At 48.0% G+C, this 21,770-nt stretch overlaps 10 protein-coding genes across 10 annotated transcripts, besides 2 other annotated features; 5 read left to right on the forward strand and 5 right to left on the reverse strand.

Moving 5' to 3' along the window:
• Positions 1–1,749: 1,749 nt before the first annotated feature.
• Positions 1,750–1,788: a microsatellite.
• Positions 1,789–1,994: 206 nt separating this feature from the next.
• FPSE_03661 (uncharacterized protein) lies at positions 1,995–2,472 on the forward strand (the record flags this gene model as incomplete). The annotated part of the gene is made up of 2 exons (XM_009256780.1): positions 1,995–2,055; positions 2,114–2,472. The coding sequence occupies 2 exons, from the start codon at positions 1,995–1,997 to the stop codon at positions 2,470–2,472; spliced, it is 420 nt and encodes a 139-aa protein (XP_009255055.1).
• A 550-nt stretch (positions 2,473–3,022) lies between these two features.
• Positions 3,023–3,926, reverse strand: FPSE_03660 (uncharacterized protein; the record flags this gene model as incomplete). Its single annotated transcript, XM_009256779.1, has 2 exons — positions 3,023–3,354; positions 3,416–3,926. The coding sequence occupies 2 exons, from the start codon at positions 3,924–3,926 to the stop codon at positions 3,023–3,025; spliced, it is 843 nt and encodes a 280-aa protein (XP_009255054.1).
• A 95-nt stretch (positions 3,927–4,021) lies between these two features.
• Positions 4,022–4,046: a microsatellite.
• Positions 4,047–5,001: 955 nt separating this feature from the next.
• Positions 5,002–6,324, forward strand: FPSE_03659 (uncharacterized protein; the record flags this gene model as incomplete). Its single annotated transcript, XM_009256778.1, has 1 exon — positions 5,002–6,324. One exon carries the CDS (start codon positions 5,002–5,004, stop codon positions 6,322–6,324), a length of 1,323 nt encoding a protein of 440 aa, XP_009255053.1.
• Positions 6,325–6,820: 496 nt separating this feature from the next.
• FPSE_03658 (uncharacterized protein) lies at positions 6,821–8,521 on the reverse strand (the record flags this gene model as incomplete). The annotated part of the gene is made up of 1 exon (XM_009256777.1): positions 6,821–8,521. One exon carries the CDS (start codon positions 8,519–8,521, stop codon positions 6,821–6,823), a length of 1,701 nt encoding a protein of 566 aa, XP_009255052.1.
• An 815-nt stretch (positions 8,522–9,336) lies between these two features.
• Positions 9,337–10,450, reverse strand: FPSE_03657 (uncharacterized protein; the record flags this gene model as incomplete). Its single annotated transcript, XM_009256776.1, has 2 exons — positions 9,337–10,053; positions 10,106–10,450. 2 exons carry the CDS (start codon positions 10,448–10,450, stop codon positions 9,337–9,339), a joined length of 1,062 nt encoding a protein of 353 aa, XP_009255051.1.
• A 1,105-nt stretch (positions 10,451–11,555) lies between these two features.
• FPSE_03656 (uncharacterized protein) lies at positions 11,556–13,983 on the forward strand (the record flags this gene model as incomplete). Its single annotated transcript, XM_009256775.1, has 2 exons — positions 11,556–13,762; positions 13,815–13,983. 2 exons carry the CDS (start codon positions 11,556–11,558, stop codon positions 13,981–13,983), a joined length of 2,376 nt encoding a protein of 791 aa, XP_009255050.1.
• Positions 13,984–14,181: 198 nt separating this feature from the next.
• On the reverse strand, positions 14,182–14,873 carry FPSE_03655 (uncharacterized protein; the record flags this gene model as incomplete). Its single annotated transcript, XM_009256774.1, has 2 exons — positions 14,182–14,373; positions 14,427–14,873. 2 exons carry the CDS (start codon positions 14,871–14,873, stop codon positions 14,182–14,184), a joined length of 639 nt encoding a protein of 212 aa, XP_009255049.1.
• Positions 14,874–15,163: 290 nt separating this feature from the next.
• FPSE_03654 (uncharacterized protein) lies at positions 15,164–15,764 on the forward strand (the record flags this gene model as incomplete). The annotated part of the gene is made up of 2 exons (XM_009256773.1): positions 15,164–15,319; positions 15,369–15,764. The coding sequence occupies 2 exons, from the start codon at positions 15,164–15,166 to the stop codon at positions 15,762–15,764; spliced, it is 552 nt and encodes a 183-aa protein (XP_009255048.1).
• Positions 15,765–16,516: 752 nt separating this feature from the next.
• Positions 16,517–17,478, forward strand: FPSE_03653 (uncharacterized protein; the record flags this gene model as incomplete). Its single annotated transcript, XM_009256772.1, has 2 exons — positions 16,517–17,258; positions 17,309–17,478. The coding sequence occupies 2 exons, from the start codon at positions 16,517–16,519 to the stop codon at positions 17,476–17,478; spliced, it is 912 nt and encodes a 303-aa protein (XP_009255047.1).
• Positions 17,479–17,730: 252 nt separating this feature from the next.
• On the reverse strand, positions 17,731–20,802 carry FPSE_03652 (uncharacterized protein; the record flags this gene model as incomplete). Its single annotated transcript, XM_009256771.1, has 1 exon — positions 17,731–20,802. One exon carries the CDS (start codon positions 20,800–20,802, stop codon positions 17,731–17,733), a length of 3,072 nt encoding a protein of 1,023 aa, XP_009255046.1.
• Between the last annotated feature and the right edge of the window lie 968 nt (positions 20,803–21,770).

The following is a 21,770-nucleotide window of genomic DNA, read 5'->3' on the forward strand; positions in this document are numbered from 1 at the left end:
CTTGATTGACATGGCAGAGCTCAGGCCATTTGTGACTTGCGAATGTAACTAGATCAGCTCGCTTGTATTAACTCGGTTGTATCCATGGAATTATCTTGATATTCAACCAGGTATTACAGTTATACTTGACTGTTGTTACATTTCAATCGACTCAGTTAGCTCGGTATGTAGCACTGGCAATATGGTTCTTTACCGGGCGAGAAAACACGATATAGGCCGTGCAACCCCAGCCCCAACCGGTTATGCCGACGGCTAGCATGAATTTTCCAGAAGCTAGGTCCATCTCCTAAAATAGCACAATCTCCAATTCTATCTCACCACCATTGTCAAAGTTCATAGTGCATCACGGGCTGTTGCGTGGGACTCAGTTTCTTTTGGCATACAAAACACAGCATCATGTTTCTTGGCATTTTGAGTCTCGTATCGTATGTGGTCTCAACCATTGCCGGGCTTTCCGGCACTTGAATCCCTGCCTGCTTGAGCTTCAGTGAGGTCTTTTTTTCTCAACAGCCCAAGACCATGACGTTGGTGAATTCTCGTATCATTTGTTCTACATGGGGTATTATCCATGCTGTAAAAACTCCTATTCGCGGAGTTTTGCTGATCACAAAAATAGCCAAGACGTTCAACAAACTTGTCTTTCTTTTTGTATTATCCGAGGCTACCGTTCACTTAATCACTGTAAATAGTAAAGATGAACCTTGCTTGTTGATCCACGTTGTTCATGCTCTGAATATGGGATAAATACAACGTCAAAGCTCAGACCATTGCCATGTTGCTCTTGTTGATACCAATGACTTCCTGTTTGTTCTCCAATTTTCCCACGATACATTGCAGGATATCCATTGACAGCGCAAGAAGGAATACGAGGGTAAAAGGTCTCGCCCCAACTAAGCTTAACAGGCAGGACCCTTGCCTTGAGATCAAAAGAGCGTGACTATGCGGAAATAGGAAATTTCTATGTTGAGCGGTGAGATCATCAGATCAACAGTCTGTTCTTTATCTTGATCGAACGACGATGATCTTTTGGTTTGCGAGTGATTGAACTGATTCGACCATGCCACAACATTGAAAACAATACACTACCAACGCCAATGTGTAGCTGGAATCTCACCGGTCACTCCGTATCATGAATAAACCCATATATTTCTATAGCGGTGGAACTTCGATTTTGCTAGCAAAGATAACGAATGCGAGAGAGCCAGCAAAAGGCACGTTACCTTGAATTGTTCACGGGACGACACTAGCTTAGAGGCCGAGCAGAAATACGAGATGATTCTCCCCCAAAAGCTACCTAACGTTACCCCACAATGCCTCAAAATGGGGGCCATGACCGGCAGAAAGCCACAGGCTACCCCTGCACTGTCAGACAGCTAGTCTAGGTAAATTATTCTGGACCACAGTCTGGATCACAATTGTCCCCATTGACTTTTTTCTATCCGTTCCTCAAAATAGCACACTGCGGACTATCGGCATACCCTAGCCTCCTTGCGGCATGCTCAGTATTAGCCAGAATACGGGCACTAAGCTGAGATGACAGCAAACATAGACTTGTCTTGTAGAGAGGCTCTACTAAGCTAAGCTGCAACGGTAGCTATGACGATGCATGGAGCGGAAACTAAGCTTGTCCTGCCTCCAGCCTCCCAGTCACTTTTCTCGATTTGGATGTGGAGATGGACGATCGTCCGAGGCTCGTGTCGTGATGGACAAGGCAGGGTAGCTTAGCTAGGTTGCTAGCTAGATGCATGGTGGCATGGCATAGCACAGCATGGGCATGTCATGGCATGGTCCATTTTCCCATACGAAGCTTGGAGAATCTATGTGAACAGTCAAGTATAAGAAGACTCTTGAATCTCCTCCAAATACTGTTTCTTTTCATCATCACTCTCATCAACAATCAACCACTCTCATCTCTCAAACAACTCTCACCACTACCACTACCACCAACACCACTCACCTCTTCAACTTAAACACAAAAACCCACAACCGTCAACATGAAGTTCACTGGTATCCTCTCTGCTCTCGCTCTCACCTCCGCCGTCTCGGCCACCACTGGTAAGTTCCGTTCAGATTTCTCTGAATCTCCTTCACTCAACTAACACACTATCTTCAGTCTCTTACGACACTGGCTACGATGACAAGTCTCGCCCCATGACCGCCGTCTCTTGCTCTGATGGCTCCAACGGTCTCATCACCAAGTACGGCTGGAAGACCCAGGGCAACATCCCCACCAAGTACGTCGGTGGTGTCAACATCATCGCTGGCTGGAACTCCCCCAACTGCGGTGGCTGCTACCGCCTCGAGTACAAGGGCCGCAAGATCAACGTCCTTGCCATCGACCACGCCGCCTCCGGCTTCAACATTGGCCTCGATGCCATGAACGCCCTCACTGGTGGCCAGGCTACTCAACTCGGCCGTGTCAATGCCCAGGTCTACCACGCCGACCCTTCTGCTTGTGGCCTCAAGAAGTAAACGGCTGCAACTCTACGACTTTTATGAGATGCATTACGGGCGGGGCTTTGGGATAACGGATACTTTTTTTTTTATAATTCTTCCTCTCCTTAGAACTTTGGGTTTAATACTTGGCAATGGCTGGCTGGCGTTTAGACTATGATTTACCACACACATAATCTAACTAGATACTACACACACTTACATATGAATGAACATAGAGCTTAGTTGCTTATACTCAATAACCTGAACAATCTGAAAAAGTGAAATGCTCTGTTTGATCGAATTGGATTGTCTCTTAAGGGCCTCTTGAATAGCTTTATTAAACATGAAACTTTTAATAGAAACTGTAGCCTTAGTTCCAGTAAGAGGCAATATATTTCGTTCCGCTTTACTAACCATATGCCCGAGTTCTAAAGTATAGCCCCATTTCGCTTTATTATCAACCACAAGGAAGATCCCTCGTCATAACTACTGCCAGTTGATCCGTCCACAAATCAGTGCTTTCCGAGTATCGACCTTTCCGTCCCAACCAAGAGTGTCATCTTATGACACCTTCTGAGCGCTTGGGTTATTCATCGAAAACAAATCTCAACCATGGTGGCGTGTTGATAACCATCGGGGGGTCAGATAATTCACTCGAATCATCCGAACTCGAATCATCTGAGCAAATCGAAGGCATATCGCGGAAAAGCGGAGGTGTAGAAATAGACGATCCGCAAGAAGACAAGGGACTGTCGCTGTCGCTCAAGCTCTGGCTAGGCACATCAGGGTGTTCGAGAATAGTCCCGTTTGTTATGAGAGTATCAGATGGCGAAGATGGTACGTATTCGGGAGTACTGGGTGGGGGAGTTCGCGAATCTGTGGCGATTTTGATAAAGCTTTTGCCCGCCTGTTCTTGTTCTTTGGTGATTGTTAGCTAGTGCACGATGACTGGCCGGTATGGATAGGGAATATGCTATACCGCTTGGTGAAGTTCTAATCCACATAGCGCACTGGAGCACTTCAACAAGATCGACGAACTGTTCATATTCGAGCCCATATTTCAGCCCTCCGAAAGGAATACGAATCTTATCTGGAGCCCTCAAGACAGCTGTTGTGTCGTTGATGCCATGCTTCGCGGCAGCCGACTCAACAAAGTCTACGAAATCATAAAAGAGTCCCGTTTCGCCTTTGAAGACCACGCATCTATGCTCTTTGCAGTATCCCATGAAGTTTTCGTAGGATGCATCCGACTTCTTGGCAATAGTCAGGTCGATCGCTGCGCCTGACTTCCTGCAGCGTGACAGTTTGACTGCAATGTCCGGGGATGCAATGAGCTGCAAGATAGAGGGAGGAGGTGCGAATTGGCGAGCGTGGGCAGACTCGATGTATGAATCGTAGGCTGATCTAAGTATCTCAGCGCGGGCGTGGGCGAATTCTAATGATTCCCCTCCTTTGAGACGGTCGAGTTGATCTTCGAATATGATCGCCATGATGAGAGTTGGCTACCTATGTAGTACAGAGGAAGGGACAAGCCAATACTCTGTTTGCGATTCAACGATAGGTAGGCAAACTGATGGGGTTGTAGGTTTTGTTTTGTTTTGTTTTGTTTTAGTTGTCAGGTGCTCCTGGTTTAGGGGCATTCACTTAATGCTCGAGGCAGCCGTGGTAACTGGACCTGCCGCGCACCTGCCAGCGGCTGGCTCTGATTTGTTCAGAATGGAAGATCGAAAAGAATTCACTTGATGAACTTGAATTAAAATAAAATGAATATGGAAGGGTACCAGGCTTTAGAGTCGGTCACAAGTATATCCAACCTAGGTATTATGTAGCATTTTTAGTCTTTTCCTTTGAACGAGATACTCCAAGCCCATCAAACGAATCATCTCGAATAGCACCGATAACAGCATATAAATCATGTTAATTCATTGCGGCTACCTATTCAATTCACGAGGAAACCAATCCTACTTCTCCTCGATAAACGCCCTACAGATAGAGATATATACATTCCTTATGAGGAACTCGAACAGTACAGGCACTTAAGCAGTGCAACAGTCTTGCAAACCCACCAACATGGGCGACGGTTACTTGAAAAGAACTGACCATAAACACAGGAAGATTATCATCTAAAACTTGAAGTTACACGGCCAGACCATGTACAACTCTTTGATAACATTAAACTATTTTCGAGGATTTTCTACTCAAACCCAAGGCCTTCTGTTTATATGAGTTTTCATACGGCTTCTTTATACAACCCATGACAATTTGCATTAGAATACCAACTATGCAAGTAGGTAATTATATACCATAAACCAAGTTAAAAAGAACATCCAATATAAACTTCCTTTCGTCCATCTCATGGCCAGGATAGGAAGCGAGGCCGAATTTGGTGACGTGCCTGACGTGGGGTAATCCTGGTTCGTCATCAGCACGTAGGTACTCAACTCAGTCAGTCACGTTTACATCGATCAATCTTTTTTCCCATCAAGTTTTCCATCTTTTTCAAAACCAAATTCGATTTATTTTTTCTAATCTAGTCATGTTCTCAGAAATCACACAACGTTGACGATGCAGAATCTTCCCAACGAGCTCGTCACTCATATCCTCACCTTCATCGACCCCGAAGCCGATTTACAACATCGCATCTACCAAGACCCGGCAAAGCTCTCGAGACCTGTATCATCTGGGCCGAATACATCCTTGAAGAATGCTTCGCTAGTCTGTCGTCTCTGGAGAAATTCTTTGATAAAACCTCTCTTTCGACATGTCGTTTGGTCCTTTTGGCGCTTCAACAAGCCAGCTGCGCAAGACATCGTATCCGAAATCGAGGTGTTGAGTTTCATACGTCGCAACAACTTGGCATCTACCGTCGAAAGCTTCACTATTCTAGTTGACGCTCCCAGGAGATCGGGCCAGGATCGATATGCCGATGGTCAGCTCTGGGGACTTTTGCCCCCTGCAGCGCATCTGCCGGAGACGCCCTCCCTGAACCTGTCACGATCTGTCTTGGACAATGAGCGTGAAGGCGAAAATGACCAAAGCAGAAACGGCGAACAGAGAGCCCAAGTTCTTTGGGACAACAACTGGCTTTGGCATACCATATTCGACGTTATAGATCCTTTGCGCATCACAGTAATCAGCCCAATAGACATCCTCGCCTCCCTTCTAAGCCGAACCGTCGATCTGTCGAGTAACTGGGCTTTCGACAGCACCTACTACGTTCTATCGTTATCACGGCCATCCAGCAGTGCTGGGCAGAAGAAAGGATCAGATCTGCTGCCTTCGCAACTATCTGGATTGCGTGACCGCATCCCTTGCGACTTGTTCCACATCAGAGACTGGCCCTCACTTCTCATCAACGAAGGTTCCTTCGCACCTGTCTACTCCACCTACGAATTCTTTCACTACTCGGCAGCAACTCTCCTCCCTGCCATCTTCGACGCTTCAGACCCTTCGTTCAGCGTCATCTGCGAAAACCTCAAATCGCTGTCCTACATTGCCACGTTCCCCCTTTCGCACCACATCTCGGACTTTCTCATCCCGCACTGTCCACCCGTCGAGCATCTCTTTGTTCAACTCATGCCTAAGAACCGCGACTTTTGGGAAAGCAGTAGTCTTGCAAAGGTCAATCTTTCGGACCTGTGGCTCGAGTGCGATACATCGTACGCCCTCCTCGTGCGCCAGATGCTAGAGCCTATCCCGCAGCAGGGCTGGCAAAGGTTGAAGGTATTTGAGACGGGCGACAAGCCAGCAGAAGGTGTCTGGAGGATGAACACATATGATGCTCACATCAATGGCGTGAATGGGTGGAGGGAAGAGAGCGAGGGTGTTTTCGTCAAGGATGATTCCCAAAGCGAGAGTCAAGAACAAGCCGAAGAAGAGGGGCCTTAGTGTTCCAGTCACTATAGGGGGATTTGTTAGCAATGATATTAGGGGCGCATGTTACTTCCTATCTCTGTTTTAGGCTGTTTTTGCCCAAGGTCATGATGAATTTGAAATGACGGTCAACTTAAATAAATTCGATATTACAAGATTTGTAATTTGCGTTGCTTGAAGCAAGAATTTGATACGTTTCGAGACCCGGGTGAGTTTTTGCATGAATGATTTTGTGATCATTTGTTTTCGATCATCTATGTCTGATGCGAGGTCTATCACTCGAAATCCATACTTATATCCGACCAAGTTATAAGCTCTTGGTGAGGTTTCAGCCATAATAAACTGGTTGTACATGAAACCAAACCCAAAACCAAACGCCTCTACATGCATCATGTAGTCTATATATATCCGATCCAACGGGCAGTATGTGGTGGAATGACACGAATCAAATGCCATGCCTCTGCCATAACCGTTCATCCGAACCCAAAACGCCATGTGAATACACACAAACTCAATCATCATCGCTGTCAATATCGCCGTCCTTGTCACTGTCTGTGAAGTCGGCAACAGGCTCCCTCGCCGCATGCTCCTTCATCTCGCGATAGGTACTCCAAGTCAGACCCAAGAAGGCTATGATAATCATGGCGCCTCCGACAATGGCGGCAAAACTCAAGGGCTCTCCAGTGATCATCCAATCAACGATGGCGACGAGGAAGATGGTGAGAAGCGCAGCCACCGACGACAGGACAGGCGATGTCAGGGAAATAAGAACGAGGAATGAACCGCTAAAGGTGGCGTTGGAAAGAACAGCAAGAAGGATGAGCCAGCAGGTTGAAGCTTCGGGTATCTCGAACTTTTCGATGTTTAGGAAGTCAAGGAGTGGAAGAGGAATCCAAAGGACCGTCAGAGTGAAAAGGCCAATCAAAGAGCCGAACGTGTTGGCAAAGATCATGCCTCGACCAGGAGAGCATCCCTCGGGCGGACAAGCATATCTCTTGTACAAGACCTCGTAGAGGCCATAAAGAACGGAACCGATACCAATAACAAGGTTACCAAAGAATCTGTTGCCGGCTTCGACACTCTCGGTTCCCTCCTTGGTATCACCGTAAGCAACGACGAGAACACCGGCAATAGCAATAAGAACAGCAACCGATTTGTCTAGACGCAGTGGCTCGTGAAGTAGTGGAACAGAGAAAACGTATGCGAAAAAGGCGGAGCAATTGTAGATCGCCGTCAGATCCGAAGGCGTCGTCAGACTAACAGCAATGTACCAACTCAGCCCAGCGACAGTCAGGGCGCAAGTAATAATAGCGGTGAAACGAACAAAGTAACGAACAGGTCGGGCGCGATGCTGGATTGATATGTGGAATACATCGAGGGTCTGCTTCTCAATCATAATGGCAGTAGTGCGCAATTGGTGCTTGTGTCTTTTCCAGAAGACGGGCCATGGCACATCGCGCTTTTGAAAGCGTAGGATAAGGAGCTGAATTGGCCATAAAACAACCCAGGAACCGTGAGTGAAATACATCATACAATATGCTTTGTCCCAACCAAGGTCATGCTGAATATGTGCGCTCAGTTCTGTCTGGACGCAAAATGCGATCAGACTGACGATAAGGAAGAATCCTGCGTACGTGTACCTCTGCTTGGTCGAGTCCGCGGCAGCTTCGGCAGCGGTTTGAGGGCTTCGACTGCGCATCGTGGACCGTCGGCTCATACTTGGCCGAGTCATCGTCTCATTCGGATGATAGGGGAGATCATCTTCACTGGATGCCCTTGATCCCTGGCTAGGTCGTCGTCCGCTATCGCTGGTGGGCGAATAGCCAGCGCGACCGCGCTCAGGGTCATCCTCCTTGAAAAGAAGGGGTTCACCAGACTTACCATCGCCATGACGATGGTAGTTTGGGCGACGGAGGTCATTGGGGTTCATATCGTCCAACTCCAATCCTTCACTGTCAAGGTTTGACTTTGACTTTGTATTCTTGTTGCGATCGTGGCGTTTCGTGTCAGGAGCGGAAGCGTTGCTCGGATGATTGGCGGTGCCACGAGCGCCAACAGTTCTTGGTCTGGCAGCGGAGGACGAAGCTGGTTCGCATGTGGTATCGTCACTGGATGAGGTGGAAGAATCCGAATCGGAATCCGAATCTAGGGATACTCGATCGCGACCTTGCAGGAGACTGGCCTCTTGTTCTCTGTTATTGCGGCGAGACATGGAGGGCAAAGGGAGGGACCGGGTCGGTACAAGTATATAAATACAATAAAAGAAAAAAGAGTGAAACGGTTTAGCTGGGATCTGCGGTTGGACCGGGTGTTTCTGGGTATGGGTAACCTGTCGAATCGAGGCTGTTGTATTGGATCTGTGGTATGTAAAGGTGGTGTTGAAAAGCAGCCATGCCTAGTCCAGGGCGGAGACAAGCGGGTCCCAAGACCCCATTTTACAGGGGCCAAACTGGCAAGGGACCAACAGCGCGGGGAATTGGATGGCACGGGGGGGACTAGGGGTGCCGTCATAGTTCAGTTGGTCTGCATGGGGTTTATCTCGACTTTTTAGAGGCATTCATGGTGGTAAATAAACATCACTAGAGAGGTTATCGCGGTTAGGATATCCTAGGACACATGACTCAACCGTTGGAAATGTTAACTTACTGATTATAATGTTTAAAAAATAAAGACTCTACAGAGGCTAAGGCTTGTAATTCACAAGGTACTCGCTACAAAAGTCCTGTTCCCACATACATGCATGTACCTACAATAACCGGTTTTGACATGTCTCTTAGATCTAGCTAAGATCTGATTGCGTGCTACGCTATCATCCAGATAACAATGCCTAATGCCAAGGGCATCACACCAACAACTCAAAAGTCATGTGCTACCTTATTCTCCCCACGCGCCCCCAATCCCGAGACATGCTCATATGTAGTATCACCATTAGATACCTGCAATAAAAATAATGGTAGTAATTCAATTCTTCAAATAGCACGCGGGTCTTAGTCAGACGATAAATATTACTATTTACCTACTCGCAATTTACTTGGCCGATGCTCCAAACAGAGCCTCGTGCACATCATAAGTATACTCCAAATCCCCGTGCCAGTAATTAGCAGTGTCTGCCTTGGAGTACAGCCAGGCCTGGTCAAGTGCTTCAACCACTTCGTCCGGGAGAGGACCCTTCTCAAGAAGCTCTAGGTTCTCCTCCAGCTGCTCCACCTTGGACATGCCGAGGATGATTCCATCGTTGCCGTCTTTCATCTTCAGCCCGGAGTGATGCACCGTCCATCGCAGCGCCGTCTCAAGCATACTTAATCCGTTCTTCTCCACTGCCTGCTCGATGACACTCAGGGCCTTGAATGTGCTTTCTCTGAAGTAACGTTGGCGGTATGCAGTGCCGATAGCAGACTGGTCAGAGAAGCGACCAGTTTCGGGCTTGATGTCCATCGACTTGATCTTGCCGGACAAGAGACCGCCAGCAATGGGGTTATAAACAACAATATCAAGACCGTATCTTCTGCAGGCCACAAAGAGCTCCGCCTCGATGGAACGAGTAAGGCAGTTGTACATGCCCTGGTAGACCGTAGGTCGGACCCAGTTGTTGTACTTGCAGGTCATGACAACTTCGGCAACCTCGTATGCGGTGAAGTTGCTGATACCAAAGTTGACAAACTTTCCATCCTTGTGCAGCTTATTGATAGCCTCGAGGGTCTCGGCGAAGGGAACACCGCGGTCAGGACGGTGGAGGTAGAGCAGCTATTCACCGTGTTAGCGCTTATTAGTCTATCGTTGGTCCACAGCAACTTACATCAATGCAGTCAGTTCCAAGCTCTTTCAAACTGGTCTCGACAGACTTGATGACCTTGTCGTAGGTGTTTTCGCGAGGTTCCTTGGGATACATGACCTTGGTATCGAGAGTGAGTCCCCTCTCCTTCCACTTGGTCTCTTTACCAGTCCATCCCTCTTGGTTTCCGCCGACATATATACGCGCAGTGTCAACTTCACTGTAGCCCTTGCTCTGGAAAACGTCGAGCGCCTTGTTGAATGTCTCCGGGTCAAAGATACGGGCGTCGAACTTCTCAGTACCAGGAGGTCCAAAGGTCATGAGACCCAGGATAACGCGGGGCTTTACGCTTTGAGGTAGGAGAGGCATTGTGATGGTTGATGATATTCTTGATAATGATAATTATGGTCGGAAGCCAAGACTTAAATGGAGATGACAGGTTCTTTATAGTCACTCGAGAAAGGATGGAGGTTCGGAGTTGTGTCTCCAAACTCCAGCTCACCCATCCATCATCGCGCCTTTTGGTCGACCCTCGGACTCACCCCACCAACATTTACGGTTTCGGGCGGGGTACAATACGTTTCGGTTTAAGTAGAGCGAGTGTCACGGCAAATGCAAAGGGTGCGTGCGAGATGTACCAGAGAAGTTTGTTTACTGGCTAGAGTAAAGGGTTGGTGGATTAATGCTAGGTATTGAATCATCGGTGAACAAGTCAAGAGAGTCAAAGAGGATCAAGAGCTCGAGCGAGCTATTGGATAGCTTCATGACGTAGACAGGCATGTCCATCGATATGGCTTAGCTCCAGATATCTCCGGGTGGAACATAAGACTACATGGGAGTCTTATGAGTTGAACAGATAAGCAGATACCAAAGCCTTCAAATTACCCAAGTCAGCAGCGTTGACAGCTACCATAGCACTCAGATTTGTGTCGTTGCGATGGCATCTGCTCCCGAGATGGATCCCGTTAAGAGCTGTGGGGACTATACAAACCTTTATTCCCAGATCCTAGGTAGTTAGACATTATCGAGTGGTAATCTCTCACACCATATAGAAAAAAAATCAATTGAATTGCATTTTTTCGGGCGTTTCATATTCAATCGGAAAAGAAGTATGAGCCCATCATAATGCTCTAGAAGTGCAACGATAGTCAATTGTATCTCAGGCAGTCAAACCAAGATCCTAACCCATATTTCCTTCGTACAAGTGGGTTAGAAGTTTACGATGTAATTGATAGTCCCCGATAGCAGGTTAAGCACAGTCGGTTAATTTTCGGCCAACATCCCGCAATTCAAACTCCAAATTCACAGCTTCGCGATTGGAGATTTCAAGATTCCGAATTGCTGTGTCGACATCCCACCACCACCTGTGAATGCGACGTTCCAAACATGCTTTTGTAAGTATGGGCCAAAACTTAGCAACACTTTGAATGTCAACTAATCCTGTCAGTTCCTTCTTCACATAGACTAATCCATCATGAGGGCGCAATTGGCCCGCCATGCTCGACGGGTCCTCATCCAGCAAGTCCGATCCCCGTCTTGCGCCGTCTATTCTACACCCCTTCGCCGAACACGATTACCAAGAACAATAAACAATGGCTACTCACGGCGATACTTCCTCGAAGCCTTGTTCTCCAAAGCACCTCGCGAGATCCGCCAACCCGAATTCGAACCAGGATGGCAGCAGATTATGATTTGGAGGAGTCGCATGCTCGACAACTTACGTCCTCCGCCTACACCAGAGCTTGTTCAGGCCTGGAGGTCTTTCTTTGAAGGAAAACTCTCTAGCCGAAGGCCATTGAATGGCACTCAGGCAATGCAATGTAGTCGACTGCTCCCCTACCTCGTGGTACAACGTCAATTTCCCTTTACAGCAAAGATTGAGATCGCCGATGTTATCAATGCCCTCAACGTCCTTTGCAGACTTCGACCTCGCGAACGAACTACAGAACATCTTAAACTAGCCAACGCTCTCTGGACTGCCGTTGAAGATCCACGTATGCACGAAAAGCCCGGCTGGACGACTCGCGGTGGATTATGGTGCACCTTTATCGAAGTGCTGTGTCTCTATGGTGGATCGAAGGAGGCTCTCCAAATGATTTATGATAAAAAGGACGAGGTAATGCAGTACTGCGACAAGAAAACGAAAAACCCCATATTATGGATGTGCCAGGGATTGGCTCGCGAAGGTCATGAAGAGGATCTTGTCAACTTTGTCAATTGGGCGCAGGAAAATGGCTATCCATTCGAAAAACACATTCAGCGCGTAATGGTCGATTTCTTTGCTGAGAGGGATCGGGTCGAGGAGACAAAGTACTGGTTCGAGAAGCCCATTCCTGGAACCCGCTCCAACCTAGTTATACCACTCATTGCTCACTTCGCTTCCCGCAACAACCTCCAGGAATGGGCTGTTCCGTATTTCCTTGAAATCGGTGAAAAGCTCAACGGGAAGCCAGAAAAGCATTACTGGGACAGCTTACTGCAGGCAATCCTCATTATAGGAAAAGGGTTGCCCGAAGTGGAAAGTATGATGTCCAGAATGGAAAGCTCACACGAGTCTTTCAAGTCGAATACGGCCACCATCAACAGCCTCCTCCGAGCTGGACTTGAGTTGAAAGACATGTTGTTAGTCGAAGAGATTCTTTCTCTCGCCGCCGACAAGGGTATTCCAATTGATGGCGAGTCTCACCTTATTCTCATGGAGATGCGACTCGAAGCGGGCTACATACCTGGAGTTCATGCGGCGTACAAAAAGGTTACACATCATGAGCCCTGGCACGTTAAGCCTGATTTATGGTGGGACTTTGGCCGACTCGTCAACACTTTCATGATGACTCTCACTACCCAGACGACGCCAAATTTCAAACTCATTGGTGAAATAGTCGAAATGTGCGAGGAGAACCAAGTGCTCCTCGAGCCTAGCACGGTGGCTTCTCTATGCATTCGGCTCTTGGAGAATGAGAAGTACTACGAAGTGATGGACATTTTATCTGTCCACGCTTTTCAGTTCAGTGCTGCTGAGCGAGAAACTATCCAGGAAGCATTTAGCAAGTTCTCTGCGGATCTCAAGACAAGCACGTCAAGGGCATGGAATTGCTATCAAATCTTGCGGCAGTTCTTTCAAGATCTCAGCTTTGATCACCGTGTGCAGCTCATGGAGGCATTCTTCGACCGCAAGCGCCCAGACATGGCATCCCATGTTTTTGGTCACATGCGACAACATCGAAATAACGACTATCATCCCAAGCGGGAGACATACATCACATTCTTCGAGAGATTCTCAAGGTGTCCTGATGATGAGTCCTTGGAGATTGTCCACAACATGCTGAAGATGGATACGACAGTGGTTCCCAACACCAAGCTTTACACTTCCCTCATGTTATCCTACGCATCTTGCGGCAAGTCCACTCAGGCAATGGACTTTTGGCAAGCAATCACATCCTCTGCTGAGGGGCCGTCTTATGCAAGTCTGGAAGCGGTCTTTTGGGCCCTTGAGCGCACACCAAGAGGTTCAATCCACTCCCATCTCATCTGGAAGCGAATTGAAAGCATGGAGGTAGACGTTCCTCAGTCGGTATACAATGCCTATGTCGGCGCCGTTGCTGGTAGTGGAGAGTTGGAAAAGGTTCAGGATATGCTCATAAGGATGAGCGTGGTGACGGGACATGAACCAGATGCAATGACGTGAGTTACCCAAACCATTTGTCAAGATGACAAGACAACTGACAAAAAGTAGATTGGGCATTGCGTTTAATGCTCTTCCAGGACAACAGCTACAAGCAGATTTCAAGGCGTGGGCCCAGGGGCGATATTCTGAGGCATGGGCCGCTCTCGAGTCAAAAGGCAAGCGACTTAACCAGGATTCGCTATGCCAATACAAGCTCAATAGAATACTTAGAGCTTGAAATGTACCAAAAATATGTCACATGAAAAGAAAGAGATGTGTTGGATGTTGACAACTGTATCAATATGTTACATAGAGGTTTGAGGCTGTTATACATAAGACCACAAAAATAATGATCATGACATCATCCCATTCAACAGAACGCCAGCGCATGAACAAGTCGTTTTCGCTTTTTCTTTTTCCTTTATTTACGACTGATCTACTTGTTGCGCGAGAAGAAATCCTCACGGAGCATTTCGGGGTGGGCGTGCACACTGGGGTAGATACCCATTCCTTGAACCCGGCGGATCATCTTGGCCACCTTGCGCTGGTTGACGGGTCGAAGACGAGTGAGGTTAGAGTGGTTGATCATTCCAGATGATGATGTAAAGTATTCTATGAGAGAGAAGTTCTTGGAGTGAATTAGCATCAGTGTATTGTGCATATACGCTAATATAAACGCACCTTGTACATGTCGAGAGGGCTAATGCCGAGCGCATCGATAACGTCGTTGTTCTTTACCGACCTCTTCCTCCATTTCTGCATCTCAACGGGGCTCAGGTCGTGAGGCGAGTAGACATCTCCTGCCTCCCATCGTCGAGGCATTTGTCTGAGGAAGTCGTTCGACATCTTCTGGTTCTTGAGGAAATCCATCTGGGCCGTCTTCTCCATCGTGTACGAGGTGTTCCGCGTCTTGTATCGCTCTATAAGTCTAGCAGCAGCATCTCCGCGCTGTGGTCTGTACCCGCCAGCACGGTTATTACTGTTGTTGAGGTTCGCAAGTCGGTGGTTGTGAGCTCCTGCGGAGGACGGCTCGCGGGGAGCAGCTGCAGGGGCTGTGGTAGAAAAGGGTCGAATGACGGTTCGCGCAATAGCAGAAGCTGTCGAGAGGGCTGGTAGTCTAGGGGGCATCGTGGGCTGTTGCAATTGAAATCTGACGATTCAAATTGGTGGTTAAGAGGCTCCAGAGGCTAATTTTGGTGATACTCAATCGTTGGAGGTTTTTTGACGGGGCGGAATGCGGCGGGGTGATTTCCGCGTCTCCACTCAGATTTTATCGCTGCAAATCCAACCTTTGAACTTTTGATAGTGGGATAGCAACTATTTACTCTGCCAACGACGGCGACGACGCAAGCAGAAACAGGCGACTAAACGTCTCATAATAATCCCTCTAAAGCGAGTAACGACGAGAAACCACAACAATGGTCAGAAAACTCAAGCATCACGAGTCGAAGCTTCTGCGAAAGACAGACTTCATTACATACAAAGGCGACAATGGCCATCGCGACAAGGCCGTCATGCGACGGTACATGATCCAAAAGCCTGAGGACTACCACAAGTACAACCGTCTCTGTGGTGTATGTGTCCCCTTATCCCAGGCGCATCAACTCTTACTAACAACCGCAGTCTCTGCGCCAGCTCGCCCATCGCCTATCCCTCCTCCCTCCCGAGAACGCAACCCGCCGCAAGCACGAGGAGCTGCTCCTCAACAAGCTCTACGATATGGGCGTTCTTTCATCCTCCTCAAAGCTTTCCGCCGTCGAGAACAGCGTCACCGTCAGCGCCTTTGCGCGCCGCCGACTTCCCGTGCTCATGACCAGGCTGCGCATGGCCGAGACTGTGCAGGCAGCGACCAAAATGATTGAGCAGGGCCACGTGCGCGTAGGAACCGAGACGGTTACTGATCCGGCTTACCTGGTCACGAGAGGCATGGAGGACTTTGTGACATGGACTGTGGGCAGCAAGATCAAGAGGAACATCATGAAGTACCGAGACCAGCTTGATGATTTCGAGCTGCTGTAATTTGGTGTGTCTTTGAGTGCCAGATGTTGAAAAGGTTGGGGGAGCATGAGGAGGAAAATGCATTGGACGATTGGAGTTTGGGCGTCTTTGTGTTGCGATCTTCGAAAGGGCAACTACTATGGTGAAGCTCAGAGTTTGGGAGGTGATGCAGAATTTTACATTTAACAAGATTTGGTCAAAGCTATGCAGTCTATTTGTCCGTCTATAATTACACTGTAGTGGATGGCAATAGCAGTTCCGTTCCAAGCCGTGTCTAAAGCTATCTCGTATGTTTTCCAATGCCATACATTGGTATTGACGAAATATCTCACGCAAATGGCGCTATCGACGAAGCAATTTGAATGGCCTCTGGAGTCTTGTCAAGTATATTGCCTTGTAAGAGACAACAGAAATAAGAAGATCATGATAGCAACCAGGCTATTGTGTCAGCCAGAAGAGACTGCACTCAGAATAGGCCATGGGAAAGCGGCTTGATAGTTCAACAACAATCATAGCAGATCTCATACTCAGGTGTCTACTACATTGCAGCTTATCTATCTATTACTATGCAAATCAATGTTGGGACAAGACTGACAATGTGGTTGCCGGCCCCGCTCGGCTCCGTCTCCGGGGCGCGGAAACCTTACAAAACGAGCCGAGTCCCGTGTGGGTGACCATGTCCAAAAGTCCCCTTATATAAAGCAATTCCCTCCCTCTTTATTACAGCCACTAGCACGTATCTGAGTGTCTTCTCTCCAATATCAGTGCCCATCATGGCGGTCCTTTCAACCCTCAAAGAGCTTGCTGAGCAACTCATTGACCCTTACCTGTTCATGAGCATAGCAGTGCGTTTCCTCCCTAGCACAATTCTCGAAGTTATCAGGAATAAAGATTTCCGTACTCTGCTCTCGCCATCTCGGTTCAAGGAGGCTTGGTTTGGAAACTTTTGGGCCTTCATAGGTCCCCAGGTGAAGGCCAACGCGGAGAGCAAAGTCATTCCACTACTCGAAGGACGGGTCAAGAATGGCCGCATGGGAGACGAGGTTGTCGAGAGGCCCATCAATGGAGTTGTTCTTGAGATTGGTGCGGGGACCGGGATGTGGGCGGATGTGTTTGCCAAAGTCAACGTCGGGGTGAACACCGAGGAGAGCGAAGATGGGGAACTCAGACGGAGAAAGGGAGAAGAAGGCGGTTTGACTCGTGTATATGGCATCGAACCCAACCCCAAGTCTGCAGCAACTCTACGACAAAGAGTAAAGGAGATTGGGCTTGATGGCGTCTATGAGGTTGTCCCAGTGGGCATCGAATCCATCAATGACCCGAAAGCGTGGGATGGCCGTATCGAGCCTGAAAGCGTCGACTGCATTGTCACTATTCTATGTCTTTGCAGTATCCCTGAGCCTGAAAAGAACATCAAGCTTCTGTATCAAAGTCTCAAGAAGGGGGGTCGATGGTATGCGTATGAGCATGTTCGCATTGATCAGAGTAGGAGCTTCTTTTTGCGTGCTTACCAATGTGAGTCAATTATTCCCACTCCCACCTGAACATTTACTGATAAGGATTAGGGGTTACTGGACTCGTGTGGTCACAAGTCATGGGCTCATGCCGAATCTGCCGATCGACTGGCAAAACGTTGAGGGAAGCAGGTCCATGGGAGAAGATTGATCTAGCGCCACCAGTAGGAGAAGCAAGATTTCGTCTTCTTCCCCACGTACTGGGAACATTGACAAAGTAGATGTGCGAGGGTCTTGAGCGGCCTCAGGGTATCAGAAACATTGACCGCTATGAGCCTAAGGGATAAAATTATTAAGACAACTTATGGTACTTAGACTGGGCTTCTTAGATTACTTACTTTTAAACCCTAAGATTTGAGAGGCCAACTTTTCTGTTACCTACTAGAGCGGCTCGTGACTGACAGAGGTATGAAATGAAAATACGAGCTATGCATTATGAATATGAAGGGTATCAAATCGAAAGCATTAACGCCTCACAACTCATCATCGTCGTCGTCGTCTGACAGGAATATCGACGTTCGTATACTAGACCCTGCGCCTTCCGTCTTGACCTTCTTCTCTTCTTCAACTTTTGTGCTGATCATCTCAGTCTTGATGTTCTCCCTCTTCAGCATATTCTCTTTATTGTCCTTGATGTCTTCATCCTTGAGGACCGAACTAATATCCATTTTCTCATCTTTGACCTCTTCCTTTGCGTCTGGATCGTGCGTCTCGTTCTTGGCAACATCTTTCACATCCTCTTCCTTGATGATCCCTTCTTGAATGAGCTTGGCTTCTCTCTTCTTGTAGAACAGATCTAGGCAATTCCGCCTTGCCTCCTGCGTCCAGCTTTCCACTACGAGTGCAAATTCTGTTGCGTTCGCAAAGCCAAATTCCTTGGCCATTTCGCAGAATTGCCGCAGCTTCGCCTCTTCAGGTGGGTTGTATATGCCAAATAGACCTTCACCACGCTCGTCACCGGGATCCGCGAAGAGGGCACTCTGACCCTCTTGTGTAGTATACGAAGCCATGGCTGCCCGTCGCGAGAGTTGCTCTTCAATCTTGGACGATCCAATTACCTCACTGTTGTCGTGTGTATACTCAACACCGGCAGAAGTGAGGATGGCTTGTATCGCATCGCTTTTGGGCTTTTTGGGCTTTTTAGCATCTAGCATCCGCTGCTGGTTCTCCGATGTCAGAAGCGAGGCAAGTTGACTCATGCCACCGTCTTCGACGTCCGGTGCTTCGTTCTTGATGATACCGAGGTTCTCTTCATCCTTGGCTGCCTTTTCCATGTCTACGTCCACAAGATGCACACCTGCTTTAGCCTCGGCAATATTAGTTTTATTGACAATGTCTTGTAGCAGGCCGCTATCGTTATGATATAAAAAGATGTTGGCGAGACCAAAGATCTCTCCCTTTCGGTCTGTGTCCTGCTGGACACCCTTAAAGTAACGGCGCTCGGATGATGCAGTGTAACCAATGTTCGCCTGCTGCTGCTTGTATATTTGTCTTGCGTAAACAATTTCTTCAACGGTGCCCAGTGAGATCAGACGAAATACTTCAACGTCGCGAGTCTGGCCAATACGGTAGGCTCGATCTTGTGCTTGAAGATCATAAGACGGGTTCCAGTGAGGGTCGATAATGACGACCTTGTTCGCAGATGTGATATTAAGACCAACTCCTCCGGCTTTGGTCGATATGAGAAAAACGAATTGTGTCGGGTCAGAGTTGAACGTATCAACAACCTCCTGACGCACTTCGTAACTCAATGAGCCATCCAAATAACTGACGGTATAGCTCGTATTGGTAAATAGATGTTGTAGAATGCGTAGAAGCCGCACACTGTGGGAAAATACCAACACCTTGTCGCCGTTGCTATGCCAGAACTTGAGCAGTTTCTTCAAAACTTTCCATTTTCCACAAAATTCGGGGTTCACCAGGTTCTTAATCCGGTCCCGGTTATCGTAGACATATTTCCAAGTATCTGGCAAACATGTCTGTAGTGTTTTGATGTCTGTTTCGTGTTTTCCTTCCAAGTCAGTCGTCTGAGGCACGAGAAGGGTCAGATGGTTTGCAAGCTTTTGCAGAACCATCATGCTGGGAAAGACGATGTTCTGCCATCGCCTGCCATCAGATAGAAGGCTATTGCAACACCATCCTTTCTTCTTGCCTCCGCAGCATGGCTCTGAAAGGGTTCGAAGGGTTTCGATATCCGCGCTGCTGAGGAAGTTCTCGTAAGCATCCCTCTGAAAATCCGTCAAGGGGCAAAAGACGACTCGGTCTGTCTTCTTAGGCAACTGTTTCGCTATGATGGATTTCATTCGCCGAAGAAAGTATTGGGGTAAAAGATTATGGACCAGTTTGTCAGCTGTTGTCCTTGCCAAACTGAGTTGAGCTACGGTTGCATCATGAGACTGGCCAACAGTCAGTGGCTTAGTTACCCTCTGCGTCCATTCAGGAAGGGTCCCAAAGTGGCCGGGGTTGGTCCAGTCTAGGAGTGTCCAAAGTTCTTCGTATCGGTTCTGAATTGCCGTGCCAGTCAAGCCAATACGACAAAGGGCGTTGATCTCATTCAGAGCCTTGGTAGTCTCAGATGACCTGTCTTTCAACCTGTGGCATTCGTCGGCGATCACTGCGTCCCACTGGACCAAGTTTATGGCACTCCGGCTATTCTTGTACGTGTCGTAAGTGGTGATCATAATCTCGACTCGACCCGCACGGGCAGTACTCAGAGCATCCTCTTTGTTGGCTCCATGAAACAAGTCGGTATGCCACCAGCCCCAACGATCTAGCTCATTCTTCCAATTCATGATAAGAGATCCAGGGCATATGATCAGTATTCTCGGGTACCATCTGTCGGGGTACTGGCGAACCTGTCGTAGCCGTTTGGCGTCACGCTCATCACCAGTCTTGCCAAATGCGACAGTCAAAAAGGCCGCCACTTGCACTGTTTTGCCGAGACCCATGTCATCGCCCAGTATACCACCTTCTTGGTAGACAAACTTTCGGTGAAGGAACGAGGCACCAGCAACTTGATAGTCTCGAAGGTACTGCGCGATAGATGCCGGGATAAGACCTGCGGATTGGGGCAGCTCAATGTCCTTGTACGGTCGTGAAGGCTTGATACCACTGCTCTCGGGGAATTTTGGCCTTTCTACTAATTCTCTGAGTCTTCCCGTCTCTTCAAAATGAATCCCAGAGTAATCTGGGGGTATCATCAAAGCAGCGTCATGGTGGAGTTTCCTCTTATTGTCAAACTTTCGCCTGCGCTCGATGAGATATTCGGGCAAGTCTGCCATTTCAAAGTCCTCTTCAGGGACTTCATTTTTTGCATCAGCATCTTGGCCTCCTTTCTTTCGCGTTGACTTTCGTTTGCCGCGACGCTTTTTTGGCTTGGTAGGTAGATCATCCTCGTCGCCTGTCCACTCAACCTTCTCTTCGATTTCAGTTTCATGTTTCCTTTTTTGTGCCGATTTTGAAGGAGTAGGGCTATTCAAGCCCGTCTCCGAAGCCGTGTCATCATCGTCAAGTATTTCTATTACTTCTGGCTGTGGCAGAGGCATGTCGGAAAGTGGGATTAATGGTTTAAGTGCATGGGTCGCGAAACGCGTAGTGACGCGATCCGATCATGATGTAGGGAACGAAAGCACGTGACTTTAAGAGGTCATATGGGAAAGGCATACATGCCTTTGCTAATCTGCAAAGGACACTTATTTCACACAATAGAAGTTTATTAGTTGGAACATAAGTACGTGGACATCTTCAATTGCATAGATACGAATATTAAGTTGTAGTTACGAAGACATACTCTACATGCTCCTTGGTCTGAAATCAAACAACAAACTGCACCGCCACAAAGATCGCTGCAAGCACTCCGCTTGCAATGCAAACCCAAATGATCCTATCGCCAATCGACAATTCTGAATCCTTCAGACAAGGTCTCAATCATTGAAGTAGCAACGAAGGTTGGTGATGGTTCTGCCGCCAGACTCTTTACAAGTGTTCGGAAAGAAAAAGGCATGAAATTTGGTGTTCTGGATCCTCACATCAATTCAAGGTTCAAGCTGACAAGACCTTAATTCCTAATAGCGATCAATGGAAAAGGTTAGCCGGCCACATGAAGACACCCATGTCGCTCATCTGCCGATGGTTACGAGGCGGGTCTGCCAAGAGGCCTGGGCCTGGGTCACATACAGATAATCACCATGTTGCAATAAAGACAAGAAAATGTAGATGTTAAGGAAACGTTGGATTGACGGGTATCGAATTAATTAATAAAAAGCCCAGTGCATTATGCCTTGAGAGCCAATCCAGTATGCGCCTCCATCCGCAAATAAACAAAGAAAATAAGGAACTGATATCGCATCGCGTCCATGCCTGTCGTAAAATCGGCGTCCAAACTCGTAAGCGCGGATCACCGGCGTGAGGTATCAAAGCGAAGCCAAGGTTGCGCAAATAGAAACACAGAGCTTCCGGCCGACTGCGCGTACCCGGTTGACACGGCAGTCATTGGTGTCTTGGCCGTCAGACA

The sequence above is a fragment of the Fusarium pseudograminearum genome, chromosome 1 (assembly GCF_000303195.2).
Source record: "Fusarium pseudograminearum CS3096 chromosome 1, whole genome shotgun sequence".
In the NCBI taxonomy this organism is placed as follows: domain Eukaryota; kingdom Fungi; phylum Ascomycota; class Sordariomycetes; order Hypocreales; family Nectriaceae; genus Fusarium; species Fusarium pseudograminearum.